The following is a 20,744-nucleotide window of genomic DNA, read 5'->3' as shown; positions in this document are numbered from 1 at the left end:
AGTTGCAACATCTCATAATGTTCCTCAAAATGAGGAGTGTTTTACTGAAACGTCCTGCTCAAGTCGTCCTTGCGATGGAGGTTCGGGTTGAATAACTAGTACTTCCAGTGTTTCATCATCGGACTCGTGCTCGGATTGATACGGTAAAATCAACGTCATTGTTACGGTCTTTACAGTGTGTACAGTCACTGAGGAAGCCTCCAGACGGAGCTGTAGTTCAGTTATGGTAATGTTTGGCTTCTGAAACACTAATCACAACAGACTGGGCCATCTGGCCAATCAGAGCAGAGTAGCTCGCAGAAAGGAGGGATTTAGAGAGACTGGCTCATCTGTCAAGTCGTTAGAGAATCAAAAAAATGTGGTGATGTGCAATGTATATTATGAGAAAATGAAATGACCTTTGATGCATGTAAACCTGTTGTAGGAGACCTCCAAAACAAGATTTTTGCCTGGTAGACGATAAAAATAGCCATTAAAATCTCATAAAAACTAGAAGAAGGGACCCTTGTTGAACTCTTTTGAAGTATGTCGTGACATAAACTAAACCGCTTAACTATGGTTGACATTTTATTTCTGTGATGATGCAATGAAAGAAAACCTGTATTAATTTCCCACTTGTAAACAAACCCTTTTATACATTAACATAAAAAAGAAACAATTCAGAGTTAGAAACTGGTGTGACACTTGGTGGTATTTTTTTGGAATAAATAAAATTTAAGTGCTTTTTATATTCAACTGAATTTGGTTTCCAGATACACTTGAATGATCATAGTATCCTACAGAGCCAATTAGATGTGTGGAGGAAGTTGGAAGCGTACAATTAATTACCTGTTGTTTAGAGAGGTAATTCAAACATAGCTGGTAGCTTTGAATCAGGTTAATTATAGCTGGCTGAAAGTGTCATTTTTCATGAAGTCACATTCATCACATCACATACTTTAAATATTCCTCTTACATACATTGAAAAATGGCTGTCATTCTCAGAACACACATTGTAGTGTTTGAGCTATGTCCATGTGTGTGTATGTGTGTTTGTTTTTTTTTTAATTCTCAGACCATAATCCAGATTGAGCCTCATCTTTTAGTCCCGGCTCTGCAGGGGCAGCATACAAGTCACATTATCTTTAACAGTGAAGGCGAGAGCTTCTTTCTTTGACTTCAAATTGACACTGAACTCAAAGACCATCTAATCTCCACCTTGCAGCTTGTTACACATGAAAGAGATGGAGAGCTAAAAAGAAGTCCATTTCTTATTTATGGGTTCATTTGGAGGGCTTTTCATGCAAACTATTTAAATCCCATTGCAGCTCACCAGGATCTTTGGCCTCACGCTATAGTAACCAAAGAGAAACTTGACTTCAAACATCACTACACGTCAGATCAGATTATGGGCTTAGTGGAATCTTAAAAGGGAAGTGTGTATGTGTGTGCCTGCTTTTCGTGTGGTTATTTGAGGCCAGACTGCCTAATCAAAAATAAAAATGGTATGCTTATATGAATTGACAAATCTGACTCTGTCCTATTCAGAAGGTCTCAGTGGGGAAACTGCATGGTCACGGCCTGATGTTTTTGATCTTGCTGTTTTGTCTTAGTGCACTCTTGTGGCTCTCACAAACTAATGCAAAATGTGACTTTTTATATGTATCAGCATTTTGTAAAGTGGTAAATTAGCATATTTAGTGGTGCTTGCTAAGGCAAACACTATTTCTGCTGCTCATTTTTTTTCGCCATTTGTGCTATTGACATGAATGATACCTGAAATTGTGTGAATTTTTAAGGAGAGGTATGCTATATCTTTTCTCAATGGTCGTACTTAACACTTTTCAGCTAAACAGCCAAAAAAAGTCCATAGTCTTGCTTTGCAGAGCCGTAAGACCTACAGTTCAAAAGTTTGAGGTTGGCACGATATTTAAAAGAAATGAATACCCTTAATCGACACTTTAACACAAAAAAAAATCGATCATATCGATAAAAAAAATCTATAAATTCTGTACATTTTTTGAATTGCAAAATTTGTAATCATCAAAGGAACCTAAAAAATGTTTTGCACATAAATATTAAGCATATGTTTTTAATATTGATCATGTTAAATTGATTATAAGAAATGTTTCTTAAGCACCACATCAGCTTAATACAATGAAGACTGGAACAACGGCTGCTGAAAATTCAGCTTTGCCATTACAGGAATAAATTATATTTTACAATATATTCAAATAGAAAACAGTTTTTTAAATTTGAAATAATATTTCACAATAATACTGTTTTTACTGTATTTTAGATCAAATAAATATAGCCTTGGTGAGCAGAAAAGACAAAAACAAAAAAATCTTACCGACCCCAAATTTTGATCAGTTAGGTATAAACCTTCGAACCTTTTGGTAACACTTTACTTAATAATTAAAGTGCATTATACTTTATAAATGTGTATTATATGTATTATAACTGTACTTACAATTATTCATGAGATCACAAGGCATTATAAAGTGCATTACAAGGCATAATTAATGCATTAAAATTACTTTTATAATGCATTAGTATAAAGTACAGCATAAGTAAAGCTTTATAAAAAAAAATCCCCTCAAAACCCTGCATTGTTAAACCAACATTAAATGTTTGTCTTGACAATCTTTGCTTTTTAGTTTAACATGAGTTATATCAATTTATTCGATTTGATGCAATTCTGAACACACATGCATGATGCAATTCTACTTAGCAAAACTATTCAGAAGAACACTTTGCAACCTCATATACAGTATTAATATCCTGGCTGTTGCATGGGCTTTTTTTTTTTTTTTTTTCAGAAAATGTAAAATTCTTCTTCTTCTTTTTCAATCTCTGGGTTGTAGCATTTGCTGCCGGTTGTAAACCCGCACCTAGACCGCAGCAGTCCTTCTGGCCTTGATGAAATCCATCTCCCTTGTATGCTGCCAAGTTATAGCTCCCATATCGATCTAACCTTCGAAGGATACAGTTCGACCCCTTTTACCTGTCAATCAACCGGTGGGTTGAAGTGCGGTTCATATATCACTCTAAAAGACTCATGCCTACGACTGCAGAATTATGCACAACACAGGCAGTGAATCTATAGGATCTTCACACAGGGCCACTGTAATTCACTCGGGCTAAGCTTTCACTCAGGATATCCAGTCCTCCAACAAATAGCGGATCTGTTTGCTTCAAATTCTCTTTTCGAAGCTCTTCCATAACTTCCAGGGGTACAGCTTCAGTGCAGGCAGTGAATAATTTAAGATTATCTTAATATATATGCAGGTGGAGAACAGTGGACGTCTCTTATCGTTGTGTCTGTATTCAGCGCATGGGACGGCACGATAAGGCGCATGACGGAGGTGACAGGGGCCGTAAGAGAGACAAAGTGTCTCGTCATCTTCACTTCTGTCGTTTAATTATGGAGTCTGAGCTGTCACAGTTCTTTGTGCGAGCATTTGCCACTTTCTGCACTGCTAGCCTATGCTCTGTCTCTCTCCAGTTGACACATGATATGACTCTATCAGAATTATTTGCCGCAGAAGGTCCCCGTGCACATTAAGTAAAGTTCAAGTGGAAGCTGAGGGATTTGATTGCTCTGATATACTCGCTCTCTTTCTTTCCCCCTTTTTATTTCTTCCTCCTGCCATGGATCCTTCAATGTCTCAATGTCCTTTTTTGCTGTTTTGTAGGGGTTTTTTTTACTGATATTTTGTACTAGTGTTGTCACGATACTGGAATTTCTAACTTCGATACGTTACCTAAAAAATTATCGATATTCGATACCATTTTCGATACCACGGGGAAAAAAAGCTGCATATACTGTCAATAGATATTTTTAATATCATTTCTTTTTTTGTCCGTCTATTGAAAGTCTAGGCAATTAAACATTTTTTCATATATAAACGTTGATCAATTACCATTACAATTATCTCACAAATATTTGCTAACTAATTGTGTTGCAATAGCTTACATACAGCACAAGGAAGCTTGATATCAAATTGAATTTAAAAAGACGAGTAAACAGTAATAAAATAAGAACAAATAAACAAATTACAAGCAATAGCACAAATAAATACAATAGAATAAAGATACAAATGAAATAGACTGCTTTATTTTTTCAAGTAGGTCTAACAGTATTCAGGTAAGAAACTGAATTTTAAAAAATCTAATTTAAAATAACATTGATAATCTTCATAGTAAAAAATTAAATACAGATGAATCCATCTGAAGTTAATCAGTCAAGAGCAGTAAGTGATCGTTTGCCTTTTTGTAGTTTGAATAATAAATAACTGCTGTCCCTTTAAGACCCGACGCACACATGGATCCCCAAACACTGTTCCTGTTACACGTTCTTCCTGAGCTGGTTACGACTGTGTTTACGTTAATACTCACCAAGATTTACCAGTATTCACCCAGTATTAGGGCTTAGTTTAATTAGGACATTTAAGTAGCTTTTATAAACCTGCCTTAGAAAAAAAAAAACATGGTGTACATCTTAAGAATAAACAATGGCACTGACATATTTTAAGATATGCATTTTAGTCTGGTACTAGGCTTAAGCCTTGTCCGTGAAACCTGTAAAAAAAACTATTAAAAACAAGGTTAAAATATTACAGTACAATTTTCCTTGAAGATATTTCAAAAAGGCTGATTTTCTACCCGTTCATGGCCAAGCAATCAAAATAATGCTGGTGAAATTAAAACTAAATCTTATTTAGTTCAAAACACAGTACAGTGTAAGAAAATCTCATGTGAAAAGGGTCTGTAGAGAATGTAAGATCTAATATTTTTATAACAGGCTAAATTACCTTAAAATGTTCTGGGACATGTTTTCTTGTTTGATAAAAAACTTTCACTAACTTTTAATTTTTCAAACTTTTCTTTCTCCAGGTAACGAGTTCGGGCACCCCGAATGGCTTGACTTTCCCAGGAAAGGAAACAACGAGAGCTACTATTATGCCCGTCGCCAGTTCAACCTTGTGGACATTGAGCATCTGCGATACCGACAACTATACGCTTTCGACCGTGACATGAATCTTACGGAAGACGAATACGGCTGGCTGACTGCCGGTCAGGTGAGATGAACATACACACATTGCTAAATGTGCATGCCTCACAATGGTTTTAACCTACAGAAGAAACCCAGTGTAAATCTCCTTGCTGGAGATTGTCCTTGCCATCTGTTAAACTGTGGGGAGCTATTTATCTGCCATATTAAATGGGATATGAGATGCATGGCCCATATGATAATGAAATTGCATAATACAGCCAACCAGGCATGACTCTCCATAGCAGGAAGCCCATTTCACACACACACACAAGCACAGACAGCAGAAATAAGATTTCCACTGTATTTTTACCTGCAAAACTAGTTGCTTTTTAATGGAATTTGGCGTTTTGAATCAAAATATGTAATTTGTGTGAATCGTGTAGATCCGCTGAGTTGTTTTTTTTCGGGGTCGGAGAAAATAAACTTCACAATAATAATTTCCCATTGACTGGAGTGAGACCATAGACGTCTCTCGAGCTGTTGCAATCTTTTTTGACGCTCTAATGTGGCGTGACAGATCACTGTAGCGCCTCAGTTCAAGCAAGCGGCAGTGCGGAACGCACGTGAACAATCATCTCTTTCGCTTTACAGCACGAAAAAAACATGAATGAACATCAGAAGGTATGGTGAAAGATACAGTACAACTTACCGAAATCCATATCATGTCACATGTCATCGCTCATTCAGTGTTTCAACCGCGGAAAGACGTTTTTTAAACAATATCATATAACATCACATTTACCTCAGAAACGTCATGCTATGCCCTAAAACTCATTAGTCAGCAAGAAAATCTTACTTGGAGAGGAGCATTTTGCTAAATATATGCACTATTGCATATTCATTGTATTTTTATTTAAGCTCAATATTTAATATTTGAATACATTTGTTTTATGACAGCCACCATTTAAATATTAAAAATGAGTAGAAACATAATTGTCATTAAAACTTTATTATATCATTATAATAAAATCCTCCATATGTGTAATTTATTTATATTATAATGATGTACCAACTGGGGTTCCTTAAATATCTCTGAGAAAATTTGCTATGTACTGTACCTGATAGGCCCTAAGTTAATCAATATCGAATCAAATTGTGAAATTTATGTTAATTATTTTTGCCTTTATTTTCAGAGTGCATTAGAATGCTTCAAATCACAAACATTTTCTACTGGGGGACAAACCCCCCTACAAGGATTTAATTCAGAAACATGTCACCTTTTACACAACTTGTAAGTTTGCGGGTCTGTGTATTAAACTGTATAAAACTCTTTCCAACCACAGGGGTTCACAGTTTATGTCCTATACAGTCCCTCCATGCATAATCAGCCAAAGTCCCCATATTTATGCGGGGGCCGAATTTTTTCAAATACGCCGCACTTTCGCCGCGTAAATTTCCGCGTACAAAATATGCGGGGCTAGCATGATTTCATCATCCCCGCATTTTCGTTGCAAAAAAGTCATATATATTAGCAGAACACAAGAGCCGCCATTTCCGCCTATTGCCATGGGAACGTTTTGAAGTGACGTAATTACCCGACGTGAACATCATCGAAAAGCTGCAAACCCGGTGGTGATGAAACCATAGATATCGGTGAAACCATGATGAAGCACGCAAATTCCCATTTGCCAACAAAAATAACAGCAAAAGGAAAGCAGTTTCCCGGTGTGTTGACCGATTTAAAAAAAACAGCTTCATGAAGCTTCCAAGTTTTATGAATTTGCGTTTGACACGCAATCCGAATCATGAATCGACTCGCTGATTCATAACGCTTCGAAGCTTCATGATGCTGTTTTTTTCGAAATTGGTCATCACTATATAAGTCGTTATTTAGGTTTTAGCACAAAAACTATTCTCTCGCTTCATAAAGTTATTGTAGAACCACTAGTGAGATGGACTTTGTAACAACGTCTTTAGTACCTTTTATGGGTCTTGAGAGTGCACAGTGCAGTGCACAGGGCCTTTTTGAGCCATCAGATTTCAACTAAAATATATTAATTTGTGTTCCGAAGATGAACGGAGGTCTTACGGGTGTCCAACGACATGAGGGGAAGTCATTAATGACAGAATTTTCATTTTTGGGTGAACTAACCCTTTAAGAGATTGTACTTTGTGCATTGGAAGCACTCAAATGTCTGTTTTGTATAGCTACCTCTGTAAAACAGGAAGTTATTTATTCATTTTTTCAGAAGTTGTAGCATATTCCTTTTTAAAAGCTACAGAACTTGTTTGACTCAATGTTTTGTAAATTTGAGCCATGTGTTTATTAAGGTCTTCAATAAAACAAGATGAGAACTTAAATATTCCCAGCACTTTCTGTGATGTAGTGCTTTTTTTTTCTCTTTTTCATGATCATCAAACCACAGTTTTTGCAAATTCCCACAATTTTATCGCATAAAATTGCATAAATATCCCGCATTTTCCACCGCATATTTTTTAAGAAAACGTGCCGCATAATCAAGGATTTTTGCCCGCAACAATCACAAAAAAAAGCTGTATATATATATATATCATTGCAAACACAGACTCATATTGTTTTTAAAAAAAGCGGTTTCTTAGCTTGATCATCAGACAAATGGCCCAAACCCTCGAAAACCAACAAACCAGACCAGATAAGAGCAGCAAACTAGGTTTCTGCAGGTTTAGGATAGTTTTTTCCCCCTTTGTAGTCTGTACTCACATCAATAATTATCTAATTTGTTTAAATTGTTATTTCTCCTACACTGTAAAAAATATTATTGGTTTAACTTTAAAAAAGTAAGGTACCTGGTTGCCTTTATTTTGAGTTCATTTAGATTGAAATTTTGAGTTAATAAAGGAGATTGGTTTAATGAACAGAAACTCAAAATATTGTTATCTGAACCACATTAATTATCTAAGTTGATTTGACAAATTATAAAAGGTTGTGATAACAAATCATGAAAATATTTTTTACAGTGTAAGGAATTTTAGAAGAAACGAGAACTGAGCAATAAAATCTTCCTCTGAGATGATTTCATGATCATTTTGCATTGTGTTTGACAGTCATTTACATAATTCGCATCTTGTGTTTGTTTCTATCAGGCGGCAGTCACGACTTTGAATCAAGCTGATAAGGTGATCGTATTTGAACGTGCAAACCTGCTGTTTATTTTCAACTTCCATCCCTGCAACAGCTACATTGACTACAGGGTGGCAGTGGAGCATGCTGGGAAGTATCCTTTTTTACCAGCGAGCTCCAGAAGACTAGTACATCTAAGTAATGGAGTGTGTTTAAATGCATATGAGTATATGTGTGTGCACATGAGCTGTGAAATATACAGGAAGCATGTGGGAGAGAGGTCAGGTCACTTATTAGAAATGCATTAGCCACGTATAGTATATAAATGATGAGACTGAGTGTGTATTTACAGTGTGTGTTTTACAATGTAAGACCTCTGTGTGTGCATCCTTCAACCCTTCATGGCTCTTTAGAGGCCGGCCTGCCATTGGTTGTGACACATTCCCATTGATGTTTAAAAACGAACTTGTACGCTAGGGAGGAAGGGGGAGGGGGAAACAATCTGACAAGTCTTGAAAACACATTTAATTGGCTGCAGAGATGCTATAGGTGACTTTCATCACACAAAACGAGCTGTTCATGGCTTTGTATGTGCGTGGGTGTGCGCATGTGATGCTGTGTTGGGGCATTCAGGTTGCACCAATGGGAGTTTATGTTTCTACGGAGACTCCAATTAGGATGAGAGAACGAGACACCCTACAACGAGAGAAACTACGGCTCATCAAACATCACCCACTCGCATATATTTGCTCACACAAATACCCTTACTCACCAACATGCACCGAAGAGAAGGTCTTAGCCTGGTTAAAATCCACAAAGATGAAACCAATATCGTTGTTGTTTTTGCTAGAAAGGGCTTTTAGCATGTAGCGGAAAACAAAATTGCCTTAAGACAGAAATCGGGGCAATTAAAGGCACAGTGTTTGTTGAAACTTCCACAGAACTCCAGAAAGTGTTTTACATTTATGTAATTGAACATACAGTGGGGTCTAAAAGTCTGATAGCACATTGAAAATCTGAGATGAGATTCAAAATGTAATTTATCTTGTTTTAACAATGAATTTAAACTTAATCTAATTGAAAATTTTAAGAATTTTTTTTAAATGGAAAACAAATGTTCTATTATTATTGTATTATTATTATTATTATTATCATTATTATTATTATTATTAAAGGCAAAAGGGTGGTAAACCAAATACTAAGCCGTATTGGTATTAAAAATGAAAAATATTTTGCATTATTATTATTATTATTATTATTATTATTATTAAAGCAAAAATGGGACAAACCAAATATTATATTAAAAATATAAAATTATATAAATATAACATTACATAAAAATATAAACCTTTTTCATTATTATTATCTTTATTATAGTATTTGACTAAATGGTATTTTAAAAACTTTGTTTTGTCCCTATTTTGATTATTATTAAAATTATCATTATAGTTATTATTATTAATAAAATAATTCTAAGATATTGTGAAATGAATGTGCATTCAGTACATTTAAGTTCAGCTTTTCTCTAAAATTGTTATGCTGACAATATAAAATATAATGAAAATGCACAATAAACATATTTTTACTTGTGCTCAGACTTGTGGGCCCTACTTTGCTGTATAAATCTCCATAACTGTCGTAATTCTAGTCTTCAATTCAATATTTTCAAGGCTCTTGTTTGTATCTTGTCATGAATTGGTGCTTGTGCGTGAGTCACTGGAACCAGAGTCTTGTTTATGATCAATAAAACAGCAAATTGTGGTGGCAAACAGACCCTGGCAGTGTGTCTCAGATGGGGTGGGATCTATTTATTTTGCCCCCAAGAACGGAGCTCTATGTTGGGGGAGGCTTGAGTTTCTGCAAGGGGTTTTCCACAGTCTCGATGATGCTTCAGGGACAGAGAATGTGATCGATAATGCGCTGTAGGAGTATATCCAGACCTTTCCCCACACGTCTTACCACTTTTATGTTTCATTCAATGTGTTTTTGCTCTTAGTCTTCCTCTTTTCGCAGTCAAGGGAAGCGAACAGGGATTCTACTCGTCTGTGATAGTCAACAGTTGCTTAGGAGGCACACTATGTTTTGATAAATAAGTAAAAAGTCAAACATTACGTGTGCATTGCAAGGTTGCAGCTGATACTAAGAGAATATTGTTGCTTGATGGCAAGTGAGAGCGTTTGAAAATGGCTATATCCTTTTTTTCAGGTTTATACATGGTGAAATACTAGACTTTTTCTTACAAAAGGGAAAATTTTGGAGTTTATGTTTTGCCGAGACTTTTTACATAGTGAAAACATTATCAGTATTTTTGTCTTTGTTGTAAATCTTCCCAACACAGAAAACGTTCTGCATTTTTACATTTTCAAAAAACATAATTTAGTCTGCTTTATAAGCTGTTTTCCTCATGGGTACCGAAAAACTGACATGTTGTCCTCATAACATGGGGTTTACCTGGACCACACACACACACACAACCATTCAAAAAACGTTATTTTAAATTTTGATAATGTTTGAACGTTTTGCTACTGAATAAAGCCTTGGTAAGTATGAGAACTGGGGAAAAAACTTTACAATATATACACTATATTGCCAAAAGTTTTTGGACACTTGCCTTTACATGCACATTAACTTTAATGACATCCCATTCTTTATCCGTTGGGTTCAATATGGAGTTGGTCCACCCTTTGCAGCTATAACAGCTTCAACTCTTCTGGGAATTTTTGACCATGTTGGACGAGAAGGCCTGGCTCGCAGTCTCCACTCTAATTCATCCCAAAGGTGTTCTATCGGGTTGAGGTCAGGACTCTGTGCAGGCCAGTCAAATTCCTCCACACCAAACTCGCTCATCCATGTCTTTATGGACCTTGCTTTGTGCACTGGTGCGCAGTCATGTTGGAACAGGAAGGGGCCATCCCCAAACTGTTCTCACAAAGTTGGGAGCATGAAATTGTCCAAAATGTCTTGGTATGCTCCCTTTCACTAGAACTAAGGAGCCAAGCCTAACCCCTGGAAAAGGACCCCACAGCATAATCTCCCATCCACCAAACTTTACACTGACATCACAATGCATTCAGGCAAGTACTGTTCTCCTGGCAAACGCCTAACCCCAACTCGTCCATTGGATTGCCAGACAGAGAAGCGTGATTCGTCACTCCAGAGAACATGTCTCCACTGCTCTAGAGTCCAGTGGCGGCTTGCTTTACACAACTGCATCCAATGCTTTGCATTGCACTTGGTGATGTAAGGCTTGGATGCAGCTGCTCAGCCATGGAAACCCATTCCATGAAGCTCTCTACGCACTGTTCTTGAGCTAATCTGAAGGCCCCACGAAGTTTGGAGATCTATATATTTTGACTCTGCAGAAAGTTGGGGACCTCTTCACTGTCCACCTCAACATTGACCACCTTCCTAAAATTGTGTTGGTCCCTCTTTTGCTGCCAAAACAGCCCTGACCCGTCGAGGCATGGACTCCACTAGACCCCTGAAGGTGTGCTGTGGTATCTGGTGCCAAGATGTTAGCAGCAGATCCTTTAAGTCCTGTAAGTTGTGAGGTTGGGCCTCCATGGATCGGACTTGTTTGTTCAGCACATCCCACAGACACTCGATTGGATTGAGATCTGGGGAATTTGTAGGCCAAGTCAACACCTCAAACTCGTGCTCCTCAAACCATTCCTGAACTATTTTTGCTTTGTGGCAGGGCGCATTATCCTGCTGAAAGAGCCACAGCCACCAGTGAATACTGTTTCCATGAAAGGGTGTACATGGTCTGCAACAATGCTTAGGTAGGTGGTACGTGTAAAAGGAACATCCACATGGATGGCAGTACCCAAGATTTCCCAGCAGAACATTGCACAAAGCATCACACTGCCTCCGACGGCTTGCCTTCTTCCCATAGTGCATCCTGGTGCCATGTGTTCCCTTAGGTAAGTGACACACACCAACCCAGCCCTCCACATGATGTAAAAGAAAACGTGATTCATCAGACCAGGCCACTTTCTTCCATTACTCCGTGGTCCAGTTCTGATGCTCATGTGCCCACTGTTGGCGCTTTCGGCGGCGAACAGGGGTCAACATGGGCACCCTGACTGGTCTACGGCTATGCAACCCCATAAACAACAAACTGCGATGCACTGTGTATTCTGACACCTTTCTATCAGAACCAGCATTAACTTCTTGAGCAATCTGAGCTACAGTAGCTCGTCTGTTTGATCGGACCACACGGGCCAGCCTTCGCTCCCCATGTGCAGCATTGAGCCTTGGCCACCCATGACCCTGTCGCCGGTTCATCACTGTTCCTTCCTTGGACCACTTTTGATAGAGACTGACCACTGCAGACATCCCAATTTGGCCCTTGTCAAACTCGCTCAAATTCTTACTTGCCCATTTTCCTGGGGAAATTCTAGTGCTGGGCGGTATACCGGTTTATACCGAATACCGGTATTAATTTTCTTTATGATATGAATTTTGATGATACCGCAATACCGGTGTATGTCGCTTAAACAACGTTCGGAACGCGGCGCAGCGCGTCATTGTTTGAGAGGGGACCCATTTCATTGATGCACTGTAGTAAGAGCAGTCAGAGCACACAGCCTATGGCTGTATCCTATACTCTCATTCACTATTCCCTACGTTATCACTTTATTTGAAGGAGTGAATGAAAACGTGCGTGAAGTCGGACAACCGTTGTGTGTACATCGGCTGTTATTGTGTACACTCGTTATTGTGGTGCAATGGGATAGAATGAGTGCACTCAATAACGTCCACTAAGGTTTCGGACACCACTACAAAGCGCTGTGCCCTCCAAATAATGCTATATTTGAGGTTATGGGAGCGATGTCGGATTCAGCCCTTGATTATTGTTGAGAATTCAAACTACACGCGGCGCGCGAGAGAGCGTGGTTTCTGCACGGAGCGCTGCGATGAGTTTAACAACGCTCACCACATGGATCATATAGCACTGATATAGACCGAGCAAGTGCGTTTAAAATTTTTATGGACATATTTCAAAAACTCTAGTGCTCTAGACATGAACCAGAAGTGTGTATGCGCGCATATTTCTTCACGTCTTATTAAAATGAAATGTATGCACTGATTACACTGATAACCTATGTCTGATCACGAACGCACTGACACGATGGATTATTCAAAAGACGATGTAAGTTAATAAATAAACTGACAATTCAAAGAAGAATGGGCCCAAAAGTAACTGCTTTATTCTTTCTGTGTTAAACTGATGTGTGTCATTCGTTCCGAGAGTCCTGTTAAATGTATTGCTAATATCCTCATTTCTCTTCGTTTTGGCAGTTTGTTGTTATAGAGGGTTAGATTTTTAAAATGCTTAAGGTGCCCTCAACTCAACTTTTAATATTCAGGTGTCTGTAAGTATGATTCTGAGCGTGTTGCAGGTCTGTGTTTTATTGTTTGTTGTCTCTCCACAGCATCATTTTGTTAACCTGTAGACCTATTAACTCTAGTGTGGAATTTTTCTACAATATTCACTCGTCATGACAGTAAAACAGGGCATTCTAGTCAATCTCCTGCAGTATTTCCTCTCTCAATCAGTAGAAAATGTGATTAACACCCTGTCATGCATAGGGGAAAAAATACCGTCATATACCGTGAAACCGATATAATTTAGAAAAATACCGTGATATACATTTTTGGTCATACCGCCCAGCACTAGGAAATTCCATCAACTTTGAGGACAAAATGTTCACTTGCTGCCTAATATCCCACCCACTAACAGGGGCCGTGATGAAGAGATAATCAGCGTTATTTACTTCTAGGGATGAAACGGTATGGAAATTTAACATCACGATTATAGTGACCCAAATTATCACGGTTATCAATATTATCACGGTTTTGTTCAAACGAAATGAAAGTGTTCAAAAAGAACAGATGCACACACTTAAAACATTTCAACAAGTTTTATATTTGAAATTCAACAAACAACAAATAACTAAAGCAGCTCTAAACACTTTTTTAAGCTAGATTCGGTGGGATTTCCTTCCTTAATGGCCGTCATCATTAGCAACGCATAACACATAAATAATAATAATTTGTCGTAAATATAATCTCTAATATTATCACTGTAAATATATTCCCAAGCAATATTCTCATCAGTGTTCTATCAGACACATTTAAATCTAGCTTATTTTGTGTTAGAGCCCAAACAGTATCCTAGTGAAATAATGCATATCCATATTTCCATATGATTTGACAGTTTATTTTATTAAATATCAAAATGTGTGCATCATACCTGACACCTAGATGAACACTTTACAGTCTTTTTATGACTGTCATTCTCATGCTATTGAAGTTTGAAACGTGTATAACGTTACCAATGTTGTATGTAACTTTACAGACGGTCCCTAAATTCGCCTGCGTTATGCCAGTCATATCAGATGCGCTGTGGTTCTGCTGTGTTTTTTTAAACCATTTTCGCTGCTGAAATAGAACAAAAACAGTCATCCACTGTATGATGAATGAATCTCTTGCGTACATCGCATGTTTATCTCTGCTTTGAGTGCAGATTTCAGCGTGAGAGCGGCGCGCGCTCTGAACAAAACTCCGCTAATCTGAACGCCTCTGATTATGAGATATTGCATTCATAAACTCAATAGAAGCACGTGTAAGTGCTTATAATGCGCAACGCGATTATAACAGATGGCTTTTGAGAAGACTATTACAAGTTCAACAGCCAGAGTGACTAGTGTGCAGCCGAAATAACGTTACACTCGCAAATGGTGGTTGTTAATGTCAAACCCTGATTATTATCCCTTAAATGTCACCCTAGTCTTGTCTGAATTTGTTCGTTCGCTTCACGTTATTATTTCCCAGACGTAGGTTTGGTATTGAGGTCAAAGTCCACTTGCCTTGCGTTCGTAGTTTTGAAGTGTTTTCCCCATTACAGTGACTTTCTTCTGGCATGTTCTGCAGACAGGGTGACCATCTTAGATTAAGTTTCCCTCAGGACTTTTGTAAAAGCCAAAATATGACCACGCCTCAGATTTGGTCCTTTTAGAAGGCAGAACAATCCCCCGAGTGCTGTCACTGCTTTCTGCCATTTCTCCTCATTCAGAAAACAGCGGTGCGCCAGACTGACGCTGACTGCACAAGATTTACCGCGAGTTTCACAACCGTGATAATCACACGCGGTTTTAATGATAATAAAATTTTATACGATATTACTAACCGTCACTAAATTTTATCGTGGTTTATCGTGAAACCGGTAATCGTTTCATCCCTATTTACTTCACCTGTCAGTGGTCTTAATGTTAAGCCTGATCTGTGTATATACTGTATATATGCGAAGATAAAAAAATTGTGGTTAAGATACTGACAAAAATACTGAATAAGAAAAAAAAAATTTTGCGCAGTACAGGCTTTGTCATCTCTGCAAACTCAGCCTTGCCCTTGCCTTACATACAACTTTCAAGCTCAATTATAAATGCCCCCACTGTCAAGTAATAAACACCTCTGCAAGGCGCAGAGCTACATGTGCTGAATGGCTAGTTTGAACTGTTTCGCTAATGCACTTTCCAGCAGTTCCAGACTTGAGTGAGCTGCCCTTCATTACAACAAACCCAGAGCAGAGGCCCTCGCCCACCCAACAGCTCCACACATACCCCCTGGTCTCCTCTTCAGAGAACAAGGGCTGCGGGGAGCAGCCGGAGATGAGCTCCACTAGCTGAAGGCCTCCCACCAGGGCCTCTATTTAATCATGGCCCAGGCAGCGAGCCCGCTTGGCGGGGAATAAAGACACCCTTTAGCCAGGGCCACTTAGGCTTCCTCCAGCCCCTGCCGCTGCCCTTTCTGTGTCTTGCACATGAGGGGGGAGCCCTCTTTCCATGCCACCAGCAGTCGGGCTTTGAAGATGAGAGACGAGGGTGTTAGAAGTGTGCAACCGGCGGAAAGAACGGTAAATATGGCCCATGTGCGCCTCCCCGAACACCCAATCGTTTTGTCTTTGCTCGTGTATTCTTCTCATTAAAACATCACCTTTAACCAGAGTCCATGTGGGCTTTGTGAGTAGAAAAAAAAGCCATTTCCTCCGTTCCCACCCTGAAGCCATAAACCTAAATGTAGAGTTTAAAATGACATTGATATTCAAGTGGCGTTGTGCTTTTTTTTGACCTGCCTGTAGATTTGTACCGTTCTCTTTCTCTTGACGGCCTGTCCTGTGCCTCTGACTCTCAGCACTGATACTGTAGATGTTGAAGTGTGAATCCCACCAGGATGTCAGCTTGATCTGTCTTTGAAATGCCACGAGTCACATCCTCATATCTCATGCGTAATACAGTGACACACACACCTGATATGGAGGTCTAGTATTGTTTCATATCTGCTGTCCCTCATTCCCATAGCTGTGCAGCTGATCGGCTGGAGCCGTTACTAATCGCTTAAAGCTGATCATTATGCCAGATTTCACCTCCGCTGGAGTGTTTTGTTTTGGGGAAGGCAGGGACGAGGTCTTGGAGGACGATCAATCATTTCTCCTCGTGGGAGAATATCGATCCTTCCGGTCTCCAGGGCCATGAAGTGCAGAGGGGACATTCAGCCAATCGAACAGGTCAATAAGAACGTGGCTGGCTCAAGCCAGCTTCTGATAGGTGATCACAGCCTTTGTAAGTATGGTGATTTCCCCATAGGACAGATTGAATGAAGATAAATAATAAATATATGTATTTTTATCATTTTATTCTTCTATTGGGTTTACATACACACTTTGTTCTTGATTTCTCAGTAAACTTTTGCTGTTGTAAGTCACATACCAAGTGTAACCACACTGAGAGACGCATAAAAGGAAATAAGTCCTCCAGACTCTATCCCTACAGGGAGAAGAGTAGACAGAGCAGTCAGGTCTACAGCAGACTTAACAGTTCCCCAGTTAAAACGTGTCCGGGGGCAAGTTATCTTCAGATCGATTGGGGTGCTGAGAGAAAGGGCCATCTTCAACTCAGAGAGCTGTTTATCCAGGACAGCAGGACTTAGTGCACACTTGGGAAACTTTTCTCTACATTATTCATGATGACTAATGCACAAAGTTGAGGTGAAAGGCTACAGATATAATGGTACATATTCGTAGGGCATGCATGAGGGATTTCCGATGACTGCCACTCAAACCAGTTTACAGGCAGTAAGCCGAAACAATGGCATTAATTACTTTGACAAATACATGCTGTAATCGCTGCTTTTTATAGTGCCTTGGGCTCAGTCTCATTCTCTGGCTGTGTTTGAAATCACATACCACCGCTACTCATATTATATCTCATTATTATAAAGCAGGGATGTGATTTTTCCGGATTAATCCGGAATTCCGGATTTTCCGACCTAAAAATGTGACCTACGTGAATCATGCAGATCTGTAAAAAAAAAAGGGGAAGGGGGAAGGGGGAAGGGGGGGGGGGGGGGGGGCGTCACCTCACAGCCGTCACCATGGTAACCCGGGACGGAACCACAATCGCGGGATGCGCAACCAGGACTGTATCGTGACAAGAACATCGCCGAATCGGATGATCTGGGTATGTATTATTGCTTGTGTCTATATATAACCTATAAGTTACTAATTTGACTTTGTTGTCGATTGATTAGATGATCGATTTTGATTGATTTTCCACTATGGCAGGATGTTTAAGCTGCATTTAACATTAATTTAGCAGCTAACTTTACTTGTATTTGCTAGCACTAGCTATAGGGATGCAAACAGCGCGCTTTTCGGCGCCCCCCGCTTTTTCACGTCAGTTTGGGTGACAAAGTCATCTGAAGCCATTCCATAGCTTAACCCTTAAATGCATTTTTCGCCAAACATTCTTACATATTGGATCTATATTTAACATGGATAGACCTCTAAGTTACCTGTCGCGATAATATATAAAACTCCTGATGTTAGAGTAACAGCTACAGGAGAATAAAATAAAACGTATTTCTTTACCTTTTGAAGCTTGGAAGGGTTCAGTTTGAGCAGATGTTTAATACCATCATCATATGTCCTCGTCAGAGCTCGTTTACCAGTACATTCAGCATCTGCCTCATATTCGCGATCTCACGCTTATTCTCCAACTCATTTTCAACGTCTTCAAAATCAATATTTTGCTCACTGACAGCTTCTTGACCACATCCATCATCAGAGACAGTGATACTAATATTTGATTGTGTTCAGTACTTGCTCTCTGCAGTAAATCACTAAGCCATTTCAAGTTTTGCAGATTATAATTATTATTTTTCTGTCAGAGGTAACTATGAGTTAAACGTCACTTCATCATTGTGTATCAGACATTGCCACCCTGTGGAATAAAGGTGAATTGCACCTATTTCATCATTATAGATTAATTTATCATTGTGCAAAAAAAATATACGTACAATCCTACACACCTCGGATCGTTAGCGACCCTATACATTTTGACAAAAAACTAGTGAAAAAACAGGCATTCAATTATAATTCTATTATTTTTTTCTTGTTATATTGTTTAAAATGGATTGATTGAGGAATACTAAGAAAGTTGATGTCTAACTTTAAAAAATGAATGAGGAGCAGGGTAGTGAATGACATCTTGGGTCGCTGAAGACCCGAGGTATGCATTTAAGGGTTAATGTGAGGGACATAAGTCAATTTGGTGTTTTAGTTTAATCGCGCAGCACTTCTGTGCCTGTCTGTTCACATGAGGAGCCCATTGACCCTGTGGATCCAATATGTTTAATGGCAGAGCAGACATGGAAAGTATTAACTTTCTAAGCTATAGCAAGTGTTATTCCATTCTGCGCTCGTTCACCTCTGCTCTAGTTTTCAACCTTTCTGAAGAGCGGATAGACATACAGTACATAGTCAAACATGTAAAAATTTATATATTTTCTGATATGGATTCTTACATTCTAATGAAAATTTTCCATTATTTTTGATTTCCAGCATACACAGACTCATGGCCAAGCTAGCACTGAACAGCCCTGAATTAAAGTCGATCGAACAGGGGGTCAAGAATAGGTTCAAATGGAGCTGGTTGCTGGAGACTGTCCAAGTTGAGGGAAACACTTTCTCACTCAATTGCTTTAGCAAAATTAGAGAACCAGGCAAAGCTATTTGCAACATTTGCAACCACCCTATTAACTATGGCACAAGTGGGAAGATTGCACTCCGGAAACATATGATGCATCCAAAACATGTGAAACTGTGGAAGATCCAACAGCAGAACATGCACATTGAGATCGCACGAGCTGATAACATCATTGTTGCAGCTCCGCACAACAACTCGGCGCAACCAAGATCAATTCCTCCTCTATGCAACCGTGTTGCTCAGGATCAAGTAAGTGTTTTCTGATTTTGTAGTAACTCTTTTTCAGTCAACTCTTCTTTTCTTTTTTACTATGTTTGAAACAGGTGTTTATTAACTTAGACATAACTAGAAGTTGACTGAATTTAAACAAATCTACCAATTTGCTATCAAAAGCAGCAAATAAGATTGCTTCCAATGGGGAGAATACTCAAAAACAAATACTCCTATTACTCCTTTAAAATAATTGTTTTGACTACATTATAATCAGTGAAGATATTATAAACCTGTTCATTTAATTATTAAAAATGATTTTATTTAGGATGTATGGTGTTTAATCAAATTCTGTTTTGCAGGCACTCATTCTTGGATTCATTGCTGAAAATTCTCTTCCCCTGTCTGTCACATCTGGGATTATTAAATTGGCTCAAGAGTTGGCCAAAGATCCAAAAGCACTTGCTGAACTGTCAATGGACAGGACATCTGCCTCATACAAGCTCACCCATGGTGTGAAGAAGACTATCCTGGATGAAGTACTTGAGGAAATCAGAAATGTCCCCTTCTCTCTCAACATAGATGAGGCCACAAGCAAGACAAACAAAAGAGTATTAGGTGTGCTTGTCAGCTACTGGTCCGAGAAACACGAGAGGATGGTTGTCCAACACCTTGCAGCTTTGGAGCTCATATCTGTAACGGCAGAATCTCTCTTCAGTGCACTGGATGGGCTTTTTGAAAGGATGAATCTCCCATGGGATAATCTGGTGTCAATTCTCATGGACTCCTGTGCTGTTATGAGGGGCTCTAAAAATGGCTTGGAAAAGAAGATCAGAGACCGCCGTGCCCCTCATCTCCTTGACATCGATGGTGACTCATGTCACCACCTTCATAATGCCAGCAAGAAATTGTGCTGTCCTTTTGAGCGTTGGGTTGAGTCTTTGCTGTCAGACCTGCACACAGACCACAAATGGTCAGCTGACATGAAAGATGGCCTCAGAGAAATTTGCAGTATATTTGGAATCCATTTCTCGCGGCCAGAGTGCTATATTCCACACCGGTGGCTCTCAGTCTTGGATGTCAGTCTGGAAACACTGCGAATGTGGGATGCACTGGTCATGTTTTACTATGCCTTCCTGAGCAATGAAGATAAGTGTACATACAAGGACATTGTCAGTGCTATTCTACAGAAGCGTGAAGTACAGGGAACAGGCAGGGCCCGGATCAAGGAGTTGTGGAAGGAGTTGGGGAACAGGTCCAAGAACTTCACAAACGAGGGGAAGATGAGGAAGGTCAGGATTTGCAAGAAGGTGAGAAAAACGCCCTAGACATCAGCTGAAGCTATATTGGTGGGGGGAGTGGGCAAAATTAAAAAATTCAAACATTACATTTACTTATTGGTTAT

The 20,744-nt window shown here is 39.0% G+C and overlaps 1 protein-coding gene across 1 annotated transcript in view; it reads left to right on the top strand.

Annotated features, from left to right (window-relative positions):
* Window positions 1–20,744, top strand: part of gbe1a (glucan (1,4-alpha-), branching enzyme 1a) — a gene marked incomplete at both ends in the record, with an annotated part of 227,583 nt that overhangs the window by 164,142 nt on the left and 42,697 nt on the right. Inside the window, 2 exons of the mRNA XM_079805237.1 lie at window positions 4,879–5,063; window positions 8,102–8,232. Of these exons, the coding sequence (XP_079661363.1) occupies window positions 4,879–5,063; window positions 8,102–8,232 (316 nt within the window). The remainder of the gene's footprint in view (window positions 1–4,878; window positions 5,064–8,101; window positions 8,233–20,744) is intronic.

This window comes from Gobio gobio, assembly GCF_949357685.1.
Source record: "Gobio gobio genome assembly, chromosome: 22".
Taxonomy (NCBI): domain Eukaryota; kingdom Metazoa; phylum Chordata; class Actinopteri; order Cypriniformes; family Gobionidae; genus Gobio; species Gobio gobio.
The sequence above is the reverse complement of the archived record's forward strand: the minus strand, read 5'-3'. Positions and strand labels throughout refer to the sequence as shown.